We start from the raw sequence: 21,010 nt of genomic DNA on the forward strand, positions 1-21,010 counted from the left end.
TTGTTTTTCTTCTACTCCAACGTAAGAAAATTTTGATTTTTTTTCTTTCTTGTTGATTTCTTGGAGCCTTGGGGCTTGAATTTTTGGCTCAATGGGGTCGAGGACGTGATGAAAAAGGGCAACCGTGGGCTGCTGCTGCGTGGCACAGCTCGGCTGGGCCAAGGTAGTTAGCGCTAGGGCGCGTGGACCTGGGTCTTAGGTTGCTGGGATCAGGCCCGTGCAACGTTGAGAGATGCGGGAGAAAGAGGGAGGCGCGAGGGCTCCAACCCCCTCCTTTTGAATTGGGTACCATGATTTTTAGATGTTTGTCTGTTACAATTTTTTATTTACTCTATTTTAGTCTCACTTATTAACTTTGTTTGATTTTAACAATGCTTATCTACTCAAGGATGAGTATGAACTCCTACTTAAAATTCTTCTAGTTCGAATCACAGAATTTTGTGCTTATGATCAGAACCGTTCATATTATGAATCACGTTGTATTGATCTTCTCTGCAAAAAATGAATTAAGAGTAAAATCGTTTAGTTAATCTATTGTAGCAAATATATAGATAGTTTATAATACTTTTACCAATTTCATTCATTTGTTTTTTACAGTTAGATGACTAAATGACCTTAGTTTTAATTGTTTTTTGCTGAGGTGATCTTTATAGAATGATTTGTAATTTGAAAATTTTGATTATAAACACAAAGTTAAATGAATCAGTAACGAACAGTTTTGAGTGTGAACTCATACTCATCCTTTGAGTAGACAAATATTATTCTTTTCAATCATGATCAATATGCATTTGGATTATTTTTTAACAAAATATGCATTTGGAAAACAATCAAATCATAAGATAACCATTGCATGCGTATATGTCTGGCAATTTTCTAGTAAAACCCGCGTGAATCTTGCCATTGAAAGCCAAGCAGCAGCAGTTCGGGACTACGAACTAAAACTAAGCAAACTTCAAACCCCATTTCCTAGTATATATTTTACGTGTTTGAAAAGAATTTTTACCATCTTTATAGTTGAAATGAGATTCGCATGTGTTGATGAACTACATCTCTATCAGAAAAATGATACAAATACATGATCAGTTTAGCATTCGTCTAAAAATATTAGACATGATGTGGCCACATTTCTCGAGAAATGCATGAATGTCAGACAAGATGCCAAATTGCCCGAAATCGTCATATTTACGTCCAAATTAAGTACTCCTCTGAATATTCATGAATTTACGATTTTGTCCTCGTCTATGGCAGCTCCCTGGCGTACACTCACATGTATTGGTAATTTGGCATATAGAAAGATAATAAAAAGATGCATCATAAATATTTTTCTTATTTTTTGAAAGGAAAGTAAGTTAAATCCAACCTGGAAAAGAAGAAAAACATGCAACTTTTTTGGCTGTATTCATAAGAATCTATTGAAATCTATGTATAGTTGCGCTGGCGTTACTCATTAAATGAATGTTTGCCACGTATTAATACAACAATTTCCTTAACAATTTCAATAAATGTTTGTCACAATGTCACAGATTACACATTCTCAATTTCATCGATCAGTCAACAAAAGAAGTAAAAAGAAGCTGTTATATCCATATGGTATGTAGACCCTTCTTTACTAATTGTTTAACCTCTTCTCAAATTCTCCTCTCATTCTTGAATCATACACCTAATCTTTTACAATTTCAACTTGATTTCAGTGAAGGATGAGTTCATCTTACTCTAAATTAAGACCTGAGGCACTTCCTCAAAAGAAAAGACATCTTCAGGTACGGGACCACGAATTAAGAATAATTCCATTTCCTTTTGGTTTAATTTCTTGCAAATAGTTAAATTTAATCAAATATTTATTCTCTATATATCCATAATTGTTTTCCTTGATAATTGTTCTTATGCATGTGTATTGAATTTTTTTTTTTTTCCAATTCAATTTGTGGTGTATATTCAGAATGGCCTCATCGAAGACCCAATATAATTTTATTTTGTACCAATATACCGTTTTCACTTTCAAATAAAAATTTGTGGTCTACATTTGCTATGAAAAAGTTTTGGTCGAGTTTTCGCGATGAATTAACCAGCATATAATTTAATTTTTGGTTTTTTTTAGCAAAATAAAATTGTTTTTGGTTGAATGTGGCTAGTTTTGTTATGTTTGCGCTAAAACGACCGAGTTAATAATTAAAAAGGGAAATTCTTGAGCTAATTTCCCAAAATTTGTTGAAATCAATTTGGCATCTCTAGCTACTTGTGTTTTTTGAACTTGTATATTTTGCTAAAAACTTGATTCCTCGTAGTTATGTTTTTCTTTCTGTTTTATAGTTATTTTATCATACAATGAAATTATTTCTTAAGTGGTAAACTATATAACTTATGTGCACTGTGTCTACAATTTTTATGGTAACGGTTTGACTACAAGGAGACACAAGGGAAAGTTGTCACGGATAACAATACGTAGGGATAGGCGTATAGGGAAAGTTGCTAGAGCGATTAGGATTATAAAAATAAATAAATAAATAGATAAATAAAATCCTTTAGTCAAATTGACATTTCTACCCTCCGACAAAGAGGGTGCTCCCTTGAATATCTTAAGAGAGAGCAACCACACCCATTCCACCCGACTGGGTGAGTAGACCACGTATGATTGGCAGCCGCCACTCTGAGTAAATCAAATGTATCTTGCACATGAAGCCATTACATGCCAACATTTGTTATGGTTTACAACAAGATGAATGCAACCACCACAAGTGCTCCTATGGAGATGTGGTAGAATTTCAAAGTTAGGGATGTTTCTTGGTTTTGGATTCTAGGCACGAATCTGACAAAATCATTGTAGTCAGAGATGGCTATCAAATGCATTTAGCCTTTCAAGGCCCAACTGAAGATTAGTCTTACTTTTAAGATTGTCGAATATCTTAAACTTCAGCTAAAAAAAAAAGATAAACAAACAAACAATGAAGGTTTAAAATGAATAAGTCGACAAAATACTGTAACTTAAATAACCATTAATCCGATCTTTTGTGATACAATTGACAATATCACTACTGTCTAGATGGGCTATTGCGTTCATGTAATTACCAAAACAAACACTACCAGATAAATAACAAAACGAACACTAATGTTGGTCAACCACCGCTAGATCTAATCTAACGATGAACAAATATAAGTATTTACCCACAAACACCCTCATTTCCTTACCTGTTCTTGGCCCAAAGAGGCTTGAAAACACCATCAAGCAGATGGAATCTTAAAACCAAGAAATTAAAGAAATTAAAAACCTAGATGAAATCTTAAATCCAGAAGAAATCTTTCTGAATCGTAAAACTCATATGAAACCTTTCCGAATTTTCAAATCCTATTATCGATTCCCAATCAAGGTTCTAAAACCCAGATGAAATCATTCCGAATTTGCGCGGTGGTGGTGCGAGTCGTCTCTCTGTGGGTGTTATCAAATAACAAAGGTGATAGGGAGAATAGAGCCACCAAGAGGAGATGGAGAGAACAGAGCTTGCCAGATGAGACGGGGAGAACACAGCTGGCGAGAGAAGGAGATGGAGCAAGCGGCGAGGACGGCAAGAGAGAGTGCCCAGTTCGCGCAAGAGAGAAGAAAGGGAACCGACTAATTAATACGCCCATTTTGGACTGGTTTGCTAAGAGGGTATATGCCGTATAAAATAAGTGGATCGGATTAAAATAGTCTGGTCCAATTTAATGCGAGAGAGCGTCAAACATCCGTCTCTGTATTAATAGTCTTATCCGGTACTATATACAGCGTACCAAACAGGGCCTAGAGTCAAATTTTGGAAAGAAATCTACATAATTGTGCAGACAATCTGAGTGAACAGACTGTGGTCACAAAATGAGGGAATATGAGAAAGCATGATGTTAGACCTCAATTTATTCAGTTTCAGTTGAGTAAGTTTGTTTTTTCCAAACAAGCTTCAGTCATGCCAAATCATGGGCAGCCGAATGATAGATGACGTCAATGTGCTGACAATCTGTGTGAACAGACTGTAGTCACAAAAAGGAGGAAAGATTAAAAAGCATAGTGTCAGACCTCAATTTATTTCAGCTAGATAAGGGCTGGTTTGGTATTGCTGTGCTTTGAAAAAAAACTGTTTCTGCTGTGCTGTGAGAATAAGCAGTTGTGAAATAAAGCAGCAGAGTGTTTGGTAAACTTTTTTGTAAAAGTGCTTTTGAAAAAAAAAAAGCAGTATTAGAGTGTTTGGTAAACTTTTATGTAAAACAGATGTGAAAAAAAGTCGGTTTTTCAAAGTTGGGTTTTGCAGCTTCTTGTTTTTGGCTTTTTTTCACCCAAAACTGTGAAAAAAAGCTGAAGCTGAGTGTTTACCAAACACAAAAACAGCTCCCAACTTTTTTTTATAGTAGTTTTTTTCAGAATCACCTCAGTACCAAACCAGGTCTAAGTCAGATTTCTCCAAACAATCTTCAGCCGGGCCAAATCATGGCCAGCCGAAATGGGGTATGAGAGATGATGTTAATGTGCAGACAATCTAACTGAACGGATTATTGTCACAAAAAGGAAGGATGATTAAAAAAACATAGTGTCGTACCTCAATTTATTCAACTTCGACCGGATAAGTCAGATTTCTCCAAACAATCGTCCACCGGGCCAAATCATGTCTAGCCAGAATGGGATGATAGATCATGTCAATATGCAGACAATCTGAGTGAACAATCTGTGGTCACAAAAAGGAAAGAAGATTAAAAAGCATAGTGTCATACCTCAATTTATTCAGCTTCAACTGGATAAGTAAGATTTCTCTACACAATCTTTATCCGGGCCAAATCATGGCCAGCCGAAATGGGATATGATAGATGACGTCAATATCCAGACAATCTGAGTGAACAAATTGTGGTCACAAAGGACGGATGATTAAAAAGCATAGCGTTAAACCTAAATCTATTCAATTTCAGCTAAATAAGTAGGATTTCTCCAAACAATCTTCATCCAGGCCAAATCATGGCCAGTCGAAATGGGATATACGGTGCAGACAATCTAAGTGAGCAGGCAATGGCCATAAAAGGAGGAAAGTTTTAAAAGCATAGTGTCAGACCTCAATTTATTCAATTTCAGCTAAATCAGTATGATTTATGCAAACAAGCTTCAGCCAGGCCAAATCATGGCCAGCCGAGATGGATATGATACCATGCAGACAGCCTAAGTGACCAGACTCTGGCCACAAAAGGATGGAAGATCAAAAAGCATAACATTAGACCTCGATTTATTTAGTTTCAATAAGATTTCTCCAAACAAGCTTCAGCCAGACCAAATCATGGCCAGCCGAAATTGGACAAAATCGAACCCTATGAATACCAAGCATCCAAAATGACGAACTTTGTTCCTAGTTTTGATTGCAAGTACGAGTAGCGTCAACCAGCATTTAGATTGTCATCATAAGATTCTTAGTAGTTTACCTCATTCAAGCACTTTATCTTTCATTAGGTTGTAACTTTGTTCCTAGTTTTGACGCAAGTCTCATTTAATTTTACGTAAATATTTTATTTTTAAGAAACGTTGATTCATGTCCTTTAATTTCTACATAATTTAATTCCTTTCTTCAAAAAATCATGATTTCAATATCTTTAAATCTCTTGATTTCCAATAGAAGGCCTTGGCAGACCAGTTCTTTACTCGGCTATACAACGTTTTTTTTAGAATTATGTCCGCATTATTACCAAAAGATTTGCTACGTACATGCATCCTAACAACATTTACCTAGAAGACTTATAGTTTCAATCAAATCTAATCAGACTTCAGAAAAGGATGAGAAGCTATGTTCATATCATTCAAGTCGTTACCATTCTTTTCTCTACTTTTTTTATTCGCCGAAGCTTGAGGTATCTTGTGCCTGGAAGGGTAGAACAAATCTCAGTGAGGCTTTTCAGCCTAACATAGGCGACAATCAAATGGCACAGGTCTTTCCAAAGCTTTCAACCAAAAAATCACTCATATTTTTACTAACTTCATGCCTCAAACTCAAGACCAAGAAGCACACCTAATAATTAGTGTTACTACTCAAATGATAGATTCCATCTTTCTTTAGTTCTTCAGCACCACATTCAGCGTCATTAAGTTTTTTCAGGTTCGAATTAGCTGTTAGTTTTAGAATTATGCAATTTAGACCCATTGAATGTGACTTGGATTGTACTCCAAGTAATCCAAACTCAAATCAAATAAGGAGAAATCTTCCTAGATTTCCTCTTGTAATTGGATTACACCCGGGTTAGGGTTTACAACCCCTATAAGGACCCTCCAATCATCGTTATAAATACCCCAATCATCCACCATTGAAGCTACAACATCATTCAAGCTCTAAGCCTACTACTCTTAGGTTTATACCCAAATGGCAACTAATTTGACCATTAAGAGAGTTCTTGAGAGATCTTAAGTTAGACTTTAGATGATTTAAGGTTCTTACTTATCTGTATAAGTAGAGTTTATTAAGAACTAATGATTTTTTAGACAACTTTGTTTTCGCCAAAATATAGCACGATAATGCATCCACCTGTTTTGTTGTAAGGTTAATACTTATGTTCTCCTATTGGCTATTGGGAGACCACTTGTCCTACCACTTATGATTAATCTATCTTCAGCGTACAAATATCATAATTAGAACTGTTCATTCTCTTTTTCATCATCTAAAAGTCATATCTGCAAAAATATTCATTTTAGAGATATGATCTTTAGTTGATGATAAAGCGAGTGAACAGTTCTGATCATATGATTTTGTACGGTGAAGATAAATTAATCATAAGTGGGGACAAGTATATGTTGAAGAGTTTGGTTAGAAAAACCTAATTAGCACATAATATATACCGATGCAAATGGGTTATAATTTTTTCATGAATATTTGAAACCCTTATTTGACTATTACAAAGTAGGAAATTGTTATTCCGTCGATGTTTTCTTAAAAAAAAAGTAGGAAATTGTTATTAACACTCAAGAAAAGCCAACATTAACTCCTAAACTAAAAAAAAATAACAAATAAAAAATAAAAATTTCCCTATGGGGTAGAGTGCCAATAGTAGTGGGTGAACCTTAGCACAAAAGAAATATGTTGCTCCTTTGTGACCAAAAGGTCAAGGGTTTGAGTCGTGAAAACAACCTCTTTGCTAAACAAGGGTAAAGTTGCATACGATACACGTTCCTCCCACAACTCTTGCAAAGCGGGGAGCCTTGTTGGCTTTAGTCGCCTTTTTGGTGGAGTGCCAATAGTATTCCCTAAACGCATAATTGTTGCTATAATTATTTTCATTGATAGGAAGCGATTTCACTCTAACAATACTTGATGACATATCACTCCTTTGGTGACGAAACAAAAAATTTTTCCCTCCAGAACTTTTAGTTCATATCTTGGCCTGGATTTTTATATCTTGGGATGCATACTTCATTCTATTGCTGTATGTCAATTTTTGGGATCATAGATTGACAGTACTATAGTACAACTAACGTAAATAATTTTGTGAAATTTTACATGTATGTCGACCCCTCGGACAAATTCTGGATTAGGCGCTTACTACATAATCAATTTGAGATTAGGCGCTTCATGGTTTGGCATGATGTCCCTCATGTTGTGCTCTTGCTACTGTTTCCTAGTGATGACCTGGGCTTCCTTCGTATCTTTTTGGTTAGTTTTTCATTTTGGTTGCCTGTGGTTTGTACCGTTGTCTCGTTGTCTCTATTTTTGTTGCATTTTGCATTAAGTAACTTCATACTTTATTAAGGGTGAATGAGACCTCTCGTCGTAAATGGATGAAGTGTCTTCACCCACATCCTGACACTCTAGGGTGGAAAATCTGATTGTTGCTCTTCTATTGCAATGCCAGTGAGCAATCGAGGCATTGGTGACAAAAGATGTTGCAGCTGTGTCTTTGCCTGACAATGCTTTTCGTCCCAAAACCTTGTTTTGTAGGTAAACTGTTTTCTTAATGAAAGCAGGGAAGTAGTTGACGTTTCAAGCGGCTCAAGGGATGGAAACTTGATGAGTGAACAAATTTTAAGCAAACAGGAAGTTCAGAATGGAAATCAAAAGCCCAAATGGCTCGATTCATTTGTAAAAATAATCTTTTTCGATAACTGTCCAGATCATAATATACCCAAGAATGAAAGGAACATATACTGTGTTGATTGTAACACAGCAGCCTGCCAGTACTGCATTGCGTTGGGTTATCATCGCTATCACCAAACGTTGAAAATTTACCGATATGTCTATCAGGGTGCTGTCGCACTTGATGCCATGAAAAAGCATATTGATTGTTCCCAAATTCAGGTACATTAATTCATTCATGTGTTTTCCTTCTTTACTACATTCTTCAATGTGTTTTCCTTCTTACCGAATTCTTTAATGTGTTTTCCTTTTTCATCTGTTTCTTCTTTTTTCGTCGGTTTTTTCAGCCATATAGATCCAACAAACAATTGGTTCTATCTCAGACTCCACTTCCCCGCTCTAAATCAAAAAATGACTCGGACAAAAATGAAGGTTGCTGTGAGATTTGTAAAAGAAGACTACTCGAACCAGATGTCAATCGATATTGCAGTATTATTTGCAAGGAAATTCTCTGACTGCATTACATTTTATATTTAAATTTATGCTGATTTCATTTTTCCTTCAATTGAATTTGTCTAAAGTTACCGCCTAAAACTTCAGGTCAAAGCATTTTCAACAAAGGCCAGTGCTTCAGTTCCTCCATTTCTTTTCATCCAGCCTTCTAAGCAGCATAAGAGAGTTCCGAAACCTGAAAGAAGTTTATCCAAAAGAAAGGGAAAACCCTCCAGAGCCCCCCTTTTCTAAAGCCTTAGGTCAGTTCACTTGCTTGATACTTAAAAACGAAAGTACTCACTCTTTGTGGTCATTTCAGTAATTAAACACTAAATTTTCTGAGTAAAGCCTGCTTCTTGTTTTTCAGGTCTTTCTTCACTCTCTCATATTAAGTCAGGATGCAAGGTTTCTCAAAGAACTTCAAGCATGCCATCGGAACATCATTCTGCATTTTATCATGTTGCAGCAGTCGCCAGACCATGCAACTGTGCGTGTGTGTGAGTTTGTGAGAGAGAAAGAGAGACAGAGAGACAGAGAGAGACGGATAGATGAGCAAGACTATGAACATTTCTTTATTAGTTCACTTATCTGTCTGAAAGACTGAATTCCAGTATGACATTTACAGTTACTATTATCGAAGGAACAAGAATATTCGCAAATCTTTATGCATTGTCATTCCTAGGCTGCTAGTAATCAGCACAAATCATTTGCATTAGTACCCCAACCCCAATCCCAGTCCTTGTTCAGTGTCTGCAGCAAATAGAAAAAGCATCAGAGCAGTCGAACCTGAGACAGGGTTCAATTCTAGGAGGCACCAGCGAAACACAACAGGCAGAGCACACAAACAGCGGTGGAACAGTGTCAGCATCCTCAATTCCACAGCAGCGTGTATGTTGCCACACTTCGCAGATGTCACATGCCACCATCCTCTCCCCGTCATCATCTCTAGCCCCGCACTCACATCTCACCATCCAAGTGTCTGATCCGCCTTCATACCTCAGCGGCGTGTCTAAATCTATCCCGCTTCCTCTCACACCAACTTCTGCTCCCGATTCAGCTACTCCAAAAAGTACCTCCATATCATCCATTTCTTCTAAGCCTTCGATTCCCATGACCACAAACCGTTCTGTGATACAATAAGTATCTCTCAGTGCACTCTCAGCTGCTCGCTTTAGCTCTCCAATTGTTGCATGCAGTGGCATAACTACTACTTCACCAGGCGGCATCCCCCTCTTGAATTCGATTTCCTTATCAGTCGAGCTGGGCAAGAGTTGGCAAAAGAATGTCAACCACTGCTCTTCATCATCCCGAAATGGACATTCCTTCACGAAGTGCTTGGCGTCCAATACTGCTCGAGTAGCCAAATCCATTAGCTCTGATTCTGGGTATCCCAACAGCACGTGCTCATATAGATAAAGCACATCATTGTATACATCAATTCCAGGAAATAGAGTTGCTGATTGAAAAGACTGAGCAACTATCTCTTTCCCAGGTTCCGAGACCTTAACCCCATCTGCAAGATCATGAACTGTATACTCCAAAATCCGAGTTGCTGGGTTCACTGCACGACACACAATGTGATTCCCAACTATCACATTATTCATTGATTTCAGCACATAATCCAAAAGGCCAGTATCTCCAATATGTAAGCGAGCTGCATCTCGCACATCTTGCCGGGTCATCCCACCATGACCACTCTCTTTCTTTTCTTGCAATGCATTCACAATCACATCCGCTGCAAACTCTAGTCTTCTTGTAGGCCATCTGCTATCCATGTGAGCAAGAATGGTACTGAACTTCCTGCACTTTGCAGACTTTTCCTTCATTGAGGGTTTGACCTGGAGAGTTGCTTTGGTTGCAGATTTTACAATGAAAGATGAAACTTCAGCAGGACCCATTAATGACTTCTTCTGTCCAGGAACACTGGACTTGACAGTTAGCATAAACCGGAGAAGATCCTTGATTGTGACCAATTTTGTTTCACTCAAATTTCTGTAGTAGCGGATTATCTGTTTCAGTTCTTCGCACCCGTCCATGTCAATAAAATCTTGAAGGATCCTTTCAAGTGCTAAAGAGCTGAGAATCTCTATTGCTCGTTCATAATTGTGTGCTGTCACACCGAAACTGCCATGGCAGAATCGGTAACCCCATCTACCAAACCAAGAATGTCCATAAGCAACACCATGAAGAAGGCGTAGATCCATTGAACGTTTCTTAGAGGCATCCTCAACGGAGATTTTCCTGGCAAAGGGAAGAAAATATCAAAACCAAGTCACTGATTTCAATAATGTAATTTCAAAATCAAGAAATGTGGGGTTACCTGGTTCGAAGATTAGTGCAAATTCTGTCCCAAAGATCCATGATCTCTCTGCCATAGAGATGCTTAGAACCCCCTTCGAGTCCATTGATGCAGACCAAGTGAGCAAACCCATTACAGTGGATTAAGCCATGCAAGAGGTGAGTAGGAAGATTGAGGATACCATTATCCAGAGGTTTATGCCACTCATCCTCCACTGGGATTATCATATGGTACTTTCTCTTCGATACAAAGTGATTGCTCCAACCTAAACAAACACAACATGTTATGATTGCAGAACTCAGAAGCTGGTATGACACTGGTACAGCACAATCAACTAGCAGACCTGAGAAGCTAAATTATTTTCCTTTCATGATTTCTTGTTTAGGGAAAAGCCAGCCTAGTAGCCATTTCTGTGTGAATTAGTAGTACATTAGATTGGAGTTATACTAATGGTAAAAATCCTCTACTCAGTTAAAGAAATCAAACGACAGAATTAGGGAAGAATTACAAATTTTCTATGGTTCCATTCCAAAAAGGAAGAGTTACAAATTTTCTGAATTCTGCATTCCAACAATTTAATCCAGCAACTTGCTATGCTATGTTCAACCAACATCCAATTCCAAAATCCAACACCAAAGTAGCAGAAACCCCACTCGAAAACTGAGGAACTCAGCTAAAGATAAGTAGCACATTGTTCATTTAGTTACTAGTACATTAGTTTGACTTATATTAACCGTAACAATACTCTACTTGTCTGAGAAATCCATAACCAATTTTCTAACTTTGGTTCCTTTCCAAGAAGGAAGGAGTTACAAATTTTCCGGATTATGCATTCTGCAGAATCCAGTAACTACATCCAGCAACCAACATAAAAAATTTCAACAAATATCCAAATCGAACACCAAAGTAGTAGAAACCCCAATCGAAAAACCGAGGAACAAAGCTAAATTGTTGTCTTCATAATTTCCCGTTTAAGAACAGCCGGCCAAGCAGCAAGTTGTTCGTTTAGTTACTAGTACATTTAATTTAATTGTAATAATACTCTACTTGGATAAAGAAATCAATGTCATTGCATTCGTTTCTAGGAAAGGGAACTGCAACTCAATTACCATAACGGAACGACAGAATTAAGAATTATTATAGGGTGGGAAACCAATTGTCTAACTTAGGTTACTTTCCAAGAAGGAAAGTGTGTAGACATTTTCCAGGTTCTGCATTCCGCAGATTCCACCTACATCTAGCAACAAACATCCAGTTTTTTAACCATAAACTTTAACCAACATCCAATTCCAAAATCCAACAGCAAAGTAGCAAAAACCCCACTTGGAAAACCAAGGCACAAAGCTAAAGATAGTAGTAAGTTCATTTAGTTACTAATACGCTCAATTTGACTTACATTAACCACGACAATCCCTAATTGGATAAGAAATCTGTAAGTCATGGCATTGGTTTCTAGGAAAAATGTAACTCAATTAACATGGTGAAATGACAGAATTAGGAATTGTTTCTAGAGTATATAGGGAGACAAATTTTCTAACTTATCTTCCTTTCCAAGAAGGAAGAAGTTAGAAATGGTCCAGGTTCTGCATTCACCATTCTGCAGAATCCAACAACTACGTCCAGCAACCAGCATCAAATTTTTCAACCAAACTTTTCAACATCAAAGTAGCAGAACCCCAATCGGAAAACCGGGGAACAAAGCTAAAGATAAGCAATTCTTAAAACAAATTTGACCAATTTATACCCCTAAGAGAAAGAACTCAAGAAACCCAATCCAGAAATCAAAGAAACGATCACATTACAGTACACAAATTCGAGTTCTATAGCAGACCCCACTTGAAGAAAGAAAAACCCAATTCAGAAATCAAAGAAAAAATCACAATTCAACAGAGAAAGTCGAGTTCTTTAGCCGAACCCACTTGAAAGAAACAAGGAATTGAAGAAATATAAGCAAATCTTGGAACACCAACGACCAATTCGTGACCCTAAACAGAAGTTTGCAGAAACCCAATTCAGAAATCAAAGAAACGATCAAATTATACGAAAAAGAAATTGGGGTTTTAACCTGTGCATCGGCATTGGTCACAGAAGGGTTCTTCAGAGGTCTTGACGTCCTCTTCAATGGTGTAAAGAGGGACAACCAAGCTTCTATTGTCGTGCACAAGAAGAGTGCACCAAATCGGCATTCCCCGCACAGTGTAATCTTCACGCTCGGCACATTCTTGAAGGAAGACTCGAATGTTATCGCGAAACGGACCAATCAGACTGATCGGGCAACCGGGATCGCAGAATGTTTGCAACCCGAAAATCTTTGGCCTTCGCTTCTTCTTCTTGCAAGCTTCAAGGATTGGGATTGACATGGTGATCACTTCAAGTTTCAAGCTTCCAGCTTTAGCTCTCCCTCTCTCTCTAACTCTCTCCTTCTCTCTCCCCCAAGATTCTGCGTTCTTGAAAAATCAATAACGACCTGAAGAAATCAATAACGACCTGAAGAAGTTTGTTATAGAGGGGGCGTTTGTCTGTTACAACTTTCGGGACCTGCCTTTTGAGCTCTCGGTAAACAATTTTCCCGCTCGAACTGGAGTGTAAGCAGATTTACAATAATGCTCCTCCTACTGAGAAATAATTACAAGTTTTACCAGCCCATTCTTTCCTTTGATGCTTGTGTGAGGTGATCATCTGATATGGGTATTTTAGTCATTTAGGTATTTTAGACATCATCCACATGAGGGTATCAAGTATGAACAGATTCTTTTTGGGCACTCACTTTGGGAAATACCCGTGTTTATAAGTTGTCATTTAATATTACGGTTTAATAGCATTCTTCTTCATTTATGACGAGATGTCTGAAGTTCAAATATCAAAAATGATGAGTCTGCAAGCCTCTGGATGCACAAAAATGTTAGTTCATTACAAATTCATTGTTCGAATTTCATTTTATTAAATTGTTGATATTTTTATCTTGTATAATGTTCTTTATTTTGTTTTCAATAAAATTGTTTGCTCTGATTGTTGTTCCACCAACATTCATAAAAGACATTAATCAATTTGAAACACAAAGAACTAAACGTACATTTTTCGCAAATCATAGTGACGATTGCGATTAAAATCCTTATTTGGCACCAAAACATTCAATTGGTCTTCACGAAACCACTTCAACATCATGTTTTTATTTCATGCATAAAGAAGAGTGGATGAAGGATGATGAGCAGAGATGTATAAGAAATGTAAAGGGAAAGGTGCATATAATGAAAACTAAAGTTAAAAATCCAAAAAAAACTTTGTTGAATTTTTTTCACTTTTGGGAGATTTTGTTTTCGTTGATTCTTTATTTCTTTCCCTCTCTCTACCATCACCCTCCTTCATCTCTCATTTCTGCTATATACTTTTTCTTCTATACTTTTCTCCCATATACTTTTCTCATATATATCTCAATACAAAATGTAAAAATGAAATAGTTATCAAACAACCTTCAATCTCTTTGAAGAGCACCTTTTTGCAAATGAATGTTGTGTATGAAGCACATATTCAAATGAGCCTGAATGTTTTGAACGCGAGGGGCCAAAGTGTGTAAGTTTTTTTAAAATAAATAAATTCTAAGTGAAGATGTTATTAGGTTAATTTTACCAACTAATTGTCCTATCTTCTGAATTTCATGTTTCTCCCTGCAATCTTTCTTTTAGAATTCGTTCAGTGTGTGAATATAAGGTGCATAAAAAAATAGGACTTGAGCATGAAATATTAGCACTGTAACCTCCAATTCTGAATCATGGTCAAATGATCACAAGAGATCCCCAACTCAAGTGAGTCAAATTCCTTCCACATATGTTTTTTTCTCTTCATTTTGTTTTTTCCTTAACTTCAGATATTAAAATATAAACCACCCTTTATACCATGCATAAAATTTCCCCAGCTTTTTAGAACCACTGATTGATTCTAATTTGTAGGAAATTGTTACTAATCTATGCGTTATAAGCATGAACAAGTAAAACACAAAAAGAAGAGATCTTCCCTAAAAATTGTACCCTTGACTAGTACGGGCACTCAACAACAGTATGATCAAGCTGTTCTTAAGTGCTGAAGTTGCCGGAAGTGCATCTAGGCTATTGCGTTACTTGGATCAGAAGCAATAACAACATTTCGATCCTCAGCTTCTTTCTTCGCATTGTCTCCAGAAATCAAAAGCGCGTCTTGTAGAGACGAGAAAAAGATGCGAACAAGAGTGCCAACAAGGGGAAGAGATGAGCATATAATTGCAGCTTGTATGGTATTCATAGCTTAGATAGTAAAGAGTTAAAGAACAACTTAACTTGGAAATTATGTGGTATCATGTTTGGTAAATTTATAGCAGAGAGTGTAGTGAAAAGTTGCGTTATTTTTATGTCAATTTAACGACGTGACAAGCAAGTAACAAACGTGATAAGCAAGTTGGGAGAATTCACGCGGTAAGCAAGTTGGGAGAATTCTATGTAATTTGAAATTTCAAGCCACCCAAATGGACCCTTAGTAGAAAAAGAAACAAAGAATGCACTAATAGAGTATTTATTCTTCTTAGTGACGCTCACAGCTGTCAAGCAAGAATAGGTAGTTTCAATTGATAATGATGCAATAATTTGAAAAATAGTCGTTTTGGCCAATTTCTATTAACTTTTTTTGTACGTCGTTGATTGTTTCTGAGAAATTACAAGTTGATTTTAGTGACTTTTTTGCATGCAAAGACTATTTAAGGAAAGACTTGAACTTGGGAACTCGGTTGGGAGAGATTCTCTTAAAATCAGTGATATTATGCTGTGACTAACAGACAGATGATTACTATTTGAACATATTACAATCATTGTTCACTATTTGAATATATTACAATCATCTATGACATGCGCTGACATTGGAACAATATAGCAGGTTCAAGAAGTTTTTATCCTCAAGTAAAGGAATAAATTATCTTAAACAATTGAGCTATAAACCCCGTGCATCCATCACCTGAGTTGTTCTCTCTCATCGTATACACTAGTAGTAGTGCATAATCATATGTTATTTTAGTGACATAAAATCCTTTAGTTTGTGGGATAACATCTTACAAGTTTACAACACACATGACTGTCACATGATGAGTGTCGTAGATTTCAGTAATATATTTCCAATGACATGTGAGAATCTCTCGGCTAATGTGGTTGGGTTCGTTTGTCAGAGGACAACCAACCATACCACTACATTTTCGTCCCAAACCAACAAGATCATTTATCCAACAGTGGCTTAGATTCTTAAAATTCAGAATTCACTTAGTAACGAAAGAATCAAATGTTGTCTTTATATTTCACTCTTTCGTTCTCTGTTGGAAATTAACCCAAAAACGAGGCGTTTCAGTCGTTATGCTTACACCTAATGTAGATGTTTTACAAACTGATACAAGAACTATACAAAATAAAACTATGGAATGACCAAAATGTTTATGTAAAATGGGTCTCACTGACCAAATACAGCTTCTAACCATCATTTATCAAATCCACATCAAGAATTTACCTGCCTCTTCTATTAATATTATACTGGAACCACTCGATGAAAACTCTAGTTGTTCTCCTGCTGTTCTGATGAGCTCTCCAATGGTACTCGAGACCCATATCACGATTCCAGGTCTTCTTCCTTCTTTGCTTTCCCATGGGTGGAAAGGGTATACCGTGCACTTCTTCAGGTGCATTTTATATGCATGTTACAACAGAAATTTCGTATCAACTTATTATGATAACTGTAAGTACAAGGTGTTATGTATAGGAATGTTCATTAGGCCATTCGCAAGCGATGTTAACCTATTTTCTTTTGCTTCTTTTTCATCTACAGATAAAAAGAAAAATCAATTATTTAGTAATCTGTTTTCCTCATTTGGCTACAACGGAGACTTTGTTGGAAATATTTCCTATCCATGAACCTCAACTTCTTGTTATTGTTTGTTCGTGTAACAAAAGATGATGAAGATATTTCCTGTTCCAAATCCATGACCTATATTGGTGCAGACATAACTTGTTATTATTTGTTCGAGTAACAAAGGGTATAATCGGACTGATCGGGCAACCAAGATCACAGAATGAATGCATCCCAAAAATCTTTGGCCTTTGCATCTTCTTCTTGGAAGCTTCAAGGATTGGGATTGACATGGTGATCACTTCAAGTTTCAAGCTTCCAGCTTTAGCTCTCCCTCTAACTCTCTCTCTCTCTCTCTCTCTCTATTAGTTCTCCCTCCCTCTCTCTCTCTCTCTAACTCTCTCTTTCTCTCCTCCAAGACTCTGCGTTCTTGAAAAATCAATAATGACCTGAAGAAGTTTGTTATAGAGTGGGCATTTGTCTGTTATAACTTTCAGGCTATGCCTTCTGAGCTTTCAGGTATACAATTTTCCCACTTGAAATGAAGTGTGAGCAAATTTATGATAATGCTCCTCCTGCTGAGAAATAATTACAAGTTTTACCAGCCAATTCTTTCCTTTGAGGCTTGTGTGAGGTGAGCATGCGATATGGGTATTTTAGACATCATCTACATGAGGGTATCAAGTATGAACAGATTCTTTTTGGGCACTCACTTTAGGAAATACCCATATTTCTTAGGAAATGAACATTTGTTTTATCATTAAAATTAACATGGTTTTAATTGTCACTTAATATTACGATTTAGTAGTATTTTTCTTCATTTGTGGTGAGATGTTTAAAGTTCAAATATTAGAAATGACAAGTCCGCAAGCCTCTATATGCTCAAAAAAGTTCATTACAATTCATTGTTCAAATTTTGTTTTATTAAACTGTTGATATTTTTATCTTGTATAGTGTTCTTTATTTTGTTTTCAATAAAATTGTTCTCTCTGATTGTTGTGCCGTAAACATTCATAAAAGACATTAATCGATTTGAAACACAAAGGAGTAAACATACATTTTTCGCAGATCATGGTGACGATTGTGATAAAAATCCCTATTTGGCACCAAAACAATCAATTAGTCTTCACAAAACCACTTAAGCATTATGTTTTTATTTCATGCATAATGAAGAGTGGATGAAGGATGGTGAGCAAAGATGTATAAGAAACAAAAATCTTTGTTGAATTGTTTTCACTTTCGAGATTCTTCTTTTGTTCATTCTTTATTTCTTTCCCTCTTTCCCATCACCCTCCTTCATCTCTCCTTTCTCCCATATATGTTTCTCATATATATCTCAACACAAAATGTAAAAACGAAATAGTTATCAAACGGTCTTCAATCTCTTTGAGGGCACCTTTTCACAGATGAATGTTGTCTATGAAGCACATATACAATTAAGCCTGAATGTTTTGAACGCGAGGGGCCAAAGTGTAAGTTTTTGAAAAAAAATTAATTTTAAGAGAAGATGTTATTCAGTTAATTTCACCAACTAATTGTCCTATCGTCTGAATTTCATGTTTCTGCCTTCAATCTTTCTTTTAGAATTTTATTCGCGGAGTGCGAATATAAGGTGAGTGGGCAAACAAGAATCGAGCATAAATTATATATTAGCACTGTAACCTCCAATTCTAAACCATGGTCAAATGATCACCAAAGATCCCCCAACTCGAGTGAGTCAAATTCCTTCTACATGTTTTTTTCTCTTCATTTCGTTTTTGCCTTAACTTTGGATATTAACAAAAAACCACCCTTCATACCAAGCATAAAATTTCCCCAGCTTTTTAGAACCACAGATTGATTCTAATTTGTAGGAAATTGTTACTAATCCACGCTTTATAAGCAAGAACAAGTAAAACACAAAAAGAAGAGTTCTCCATTAAAAATCTTACCCTTGATTAATATGGGCACTCAACAACATTATGATCAAGCTGTTCTTAAGTGCTGAAGTTGCCGAAAATGCATCTGGGCTGTTGCGTTACTTGGATCAAAAGCAACATCGACATTTTGATCCTCAGCTTCTTTCTTCGCCTTGTCTCCAGAAATCGAAAGTGCCTCTTGCAGAGATGGGAAGCAGAGGCGTAAAATAATGCCCACAAGGGGAAGAGAGGAGCATACAATTGCAGCTTGTCTGATTTTCATAGCTTAGTAGATACTTAATAAATAGTTGCTTGATCTTGTTTAATTTGTAGAATAATTGGATTAAAGAACAGCTGAAATTTATAGTGGAGAGTGCAGTGAAGAGTTGCGTTATTTTTAAGTCAAATTTTCAACAAGTTAGGAAAATTCAGTGTAATTTGAAATTTCAAGCCATCTAAATGGACCCTTGGTAGAAAAAGAAACAAATAATGCAAGAATAGAGTACTTATTCTTCTTAGTGATGCTCCGAGCTGTCGAGCAATACTAGGAAGTTTCAATTGATAACGACGTGATAATTTGAAAAATAATCGTTTTGATCAATTTTTCAATAACTTTATTTTTATGTCATTGATTGTTTCTGAGAAATTAAAAGTTGGTTTTAGTGATTTTTCTTTATGCAAAGAATATTTAAAGATAGACTTGAACTCGGGAACTCAGTTAAGAGAGCTTCTCTCTTGAAATCAGTGACACTATGTGGTGGCGAACAGACGAATGATTACTAGTTGAATATATGACAATTATCTTGGATTGGTGGTGACATTGGGATAATATAATGGTTTCAAGAGAGTTTCCCTTCTCACTTAGAGGAATAAATTATCTTAACCAACTAAGTTATAAACTCAGTGAATATTGATTTTAGTGATTGATTCACTCAAAAACTATAACAACCTGTCCCGAGATTTACGGAATAAAAAAAATATTTTTGTATTTTCACTAAGTTTGCAGGATACTTTCCTTTTTAAAATTGTTTTTGGATCTTAAATCGTGTGCCCAAGGGGCCCACCTCTTTTTTGTGTCCCCGTGTACTCATCTCTCTCTCTCTCTTCATCTCTATGGAGCACAGAGAAACTCCGGTGAGTTCCTCGTCCTTACGTTTTGGGTAAGCCTCGAAACACTCCAAATGCTTCTCTTTTCATCCCTATAGTTCTTTTCTAACCTCGTGGTTATGTGTTGGACGTCAAACCACGAAGAAACCACCTCGGAGACATTTTCCCAGTTTTTCGGCGAGCACCGCCTCTTTCGAGGCAATTTCCGGCCAAACCACGGCGAGTTGGCCGGTGTGCAAGGTATCAATCTCTTCGTTTCGCCGAGTACTACAACTTTCCCTTTCGTTTCATCCAATTTCGTTGAGTATTGAAGAAGTTATATCCATTTGAATCTTACCCAGTTTCCGGCGGACACCCGTGGCTTCCAGGCCTTTTTCCGGCCAACTCCGGCCACGATGACGAGAACCAAGGGTACATCTTGATTCTTTACTTTCGGGGCTTCAATTTGATATATTGAATGACATGTTTTGGTTGAGTTTTGAGCTCCATTGGAGCTCGGGAATTTTTCGACCGGAATCCGGCGTTCTCCTTCGATTGGGTCCGGCGACCCATGGTTTGAACTTAGGCCGGGTTTTCTAGCCCAAATCCTTTTGAACCAGGCCCTTTGGGCCGTACCAAACCTAGGGCCTTAGGCCCGTTATCCTTTTAAACCCAACCTAAATCCTTTAATCTATTTATTTAGTTTTATAAAAACTCAAATGGCTGCTGGGCTAGGCCTTCAGCCTAAGGCCCGTTTCAGACCCAAGCCCAAGTCCTTTTTATTATTTTGTTTTGTTTTAAATTATTTGTTAAAGGCCTTTGGGCCATTTCCTTTTAAGGCCTTCAGCCCGTTAATCCTAAACCCATTTATTTAAACCTCAAAACCCATTAGATCCAAACCCCTTAAACCCAACCCGGTCCAACCCAAAAATCCTTGACCCGGATCCGTTGACTTTGACCTGTTCAACGATCAGCGTTGACATCGACTTTGACCGATCAACGTTGACTTTGACGGTTGACTTTTTGGGTTTTCGAGTGGGACCCCTCCTAGGCTAATTTCGAGATTTTGGACCCGTTTTTGAAGTCTATTTTCCCAAATTCAATTGTTTGAGTAGAGTTTGACTGAAGGTACCCTCTGTGTGAATAGGTGTAATTAATAGCAGTGATTCCATTATTCCCTTTTGGTACGGCTTTGCACCAACGGTGTACGGTGAGTGGATCCCTTCTAAAAATGCATGTTTTAATAGTAGAAATGCATATATGAAAAGCATGATTTAACAATTATGTTCTATGAAACGTTTTATAAGATAACATACTTACTG

At 36.9% G+C, this 21,010-nt stretch overlaps 1 protein-coding gene across 1 annotated transcript; it reads right to left on the reverse strand.

The window, feature by feature from the left end:
• Window positions 1-9,295: 9,295 nt before the first annotated feature.
• On the reverse strand, window positions 9,296-13,211 carry LOC137740750 (PHD finger protein MALE MEIOCYTE DEATH 1). The gene is made up of 3 exons (XM_068480564.1): window positions 12,917-13,211; window positions 10,873-11,116; window positions 9,296-10,793 (listed from the first exon to the last, which is right to left on the reverse strand). The coding sequence occupies exons 1-3, from the start codon at window positions 13,209-13,211 to the stop codon at window positions 9,296-9,298; spliced, it is 2,037 nt and encodes a 678-aa protein (XP_068336665.1).
• Between the last annotated feature and the right edge of the window lie 7,799 nt (window positions 13,212-21,010).

Source organism: Pyrus communis, chromosome 7 (assembly GCF_963583255.1).
Source record: "Pyrus communis chromosome 7, drPyrComm1.1, whole genome shotgun sequence".
NCBI lineage: Eukaryota > Viridiplantae > Streptophyta > Magnoliopsida > Rosales > Rosaceae > Pyrus > Pyrus communis.

Excerpts from the sequence above, each read along its gene's own strand:
- LOC137740750 (XM_068480564.1), bottom strand. The coding sequence starts at position 13,211 with ATGTCAATCCCAATCCTTGAAGCTTGCAAGAAGAAGAAGCGAAGGCCA. Across the intron at positions 11,117-12,916 it reads TGACCAATGCCGATGCACAG|GTTGGAGCAATCACTTTGTA; the intron begins GTTAAAACCCCA and ends GTGTTTGTTTAG. Across the intron at positions 10,794-10,872 it reads TGCACTAATCTTCGAACCAG|GAAAATCTCCGTTGAGGATG; the intron begins GTAACCCCACAT and ends TCCCTTTGCCAG.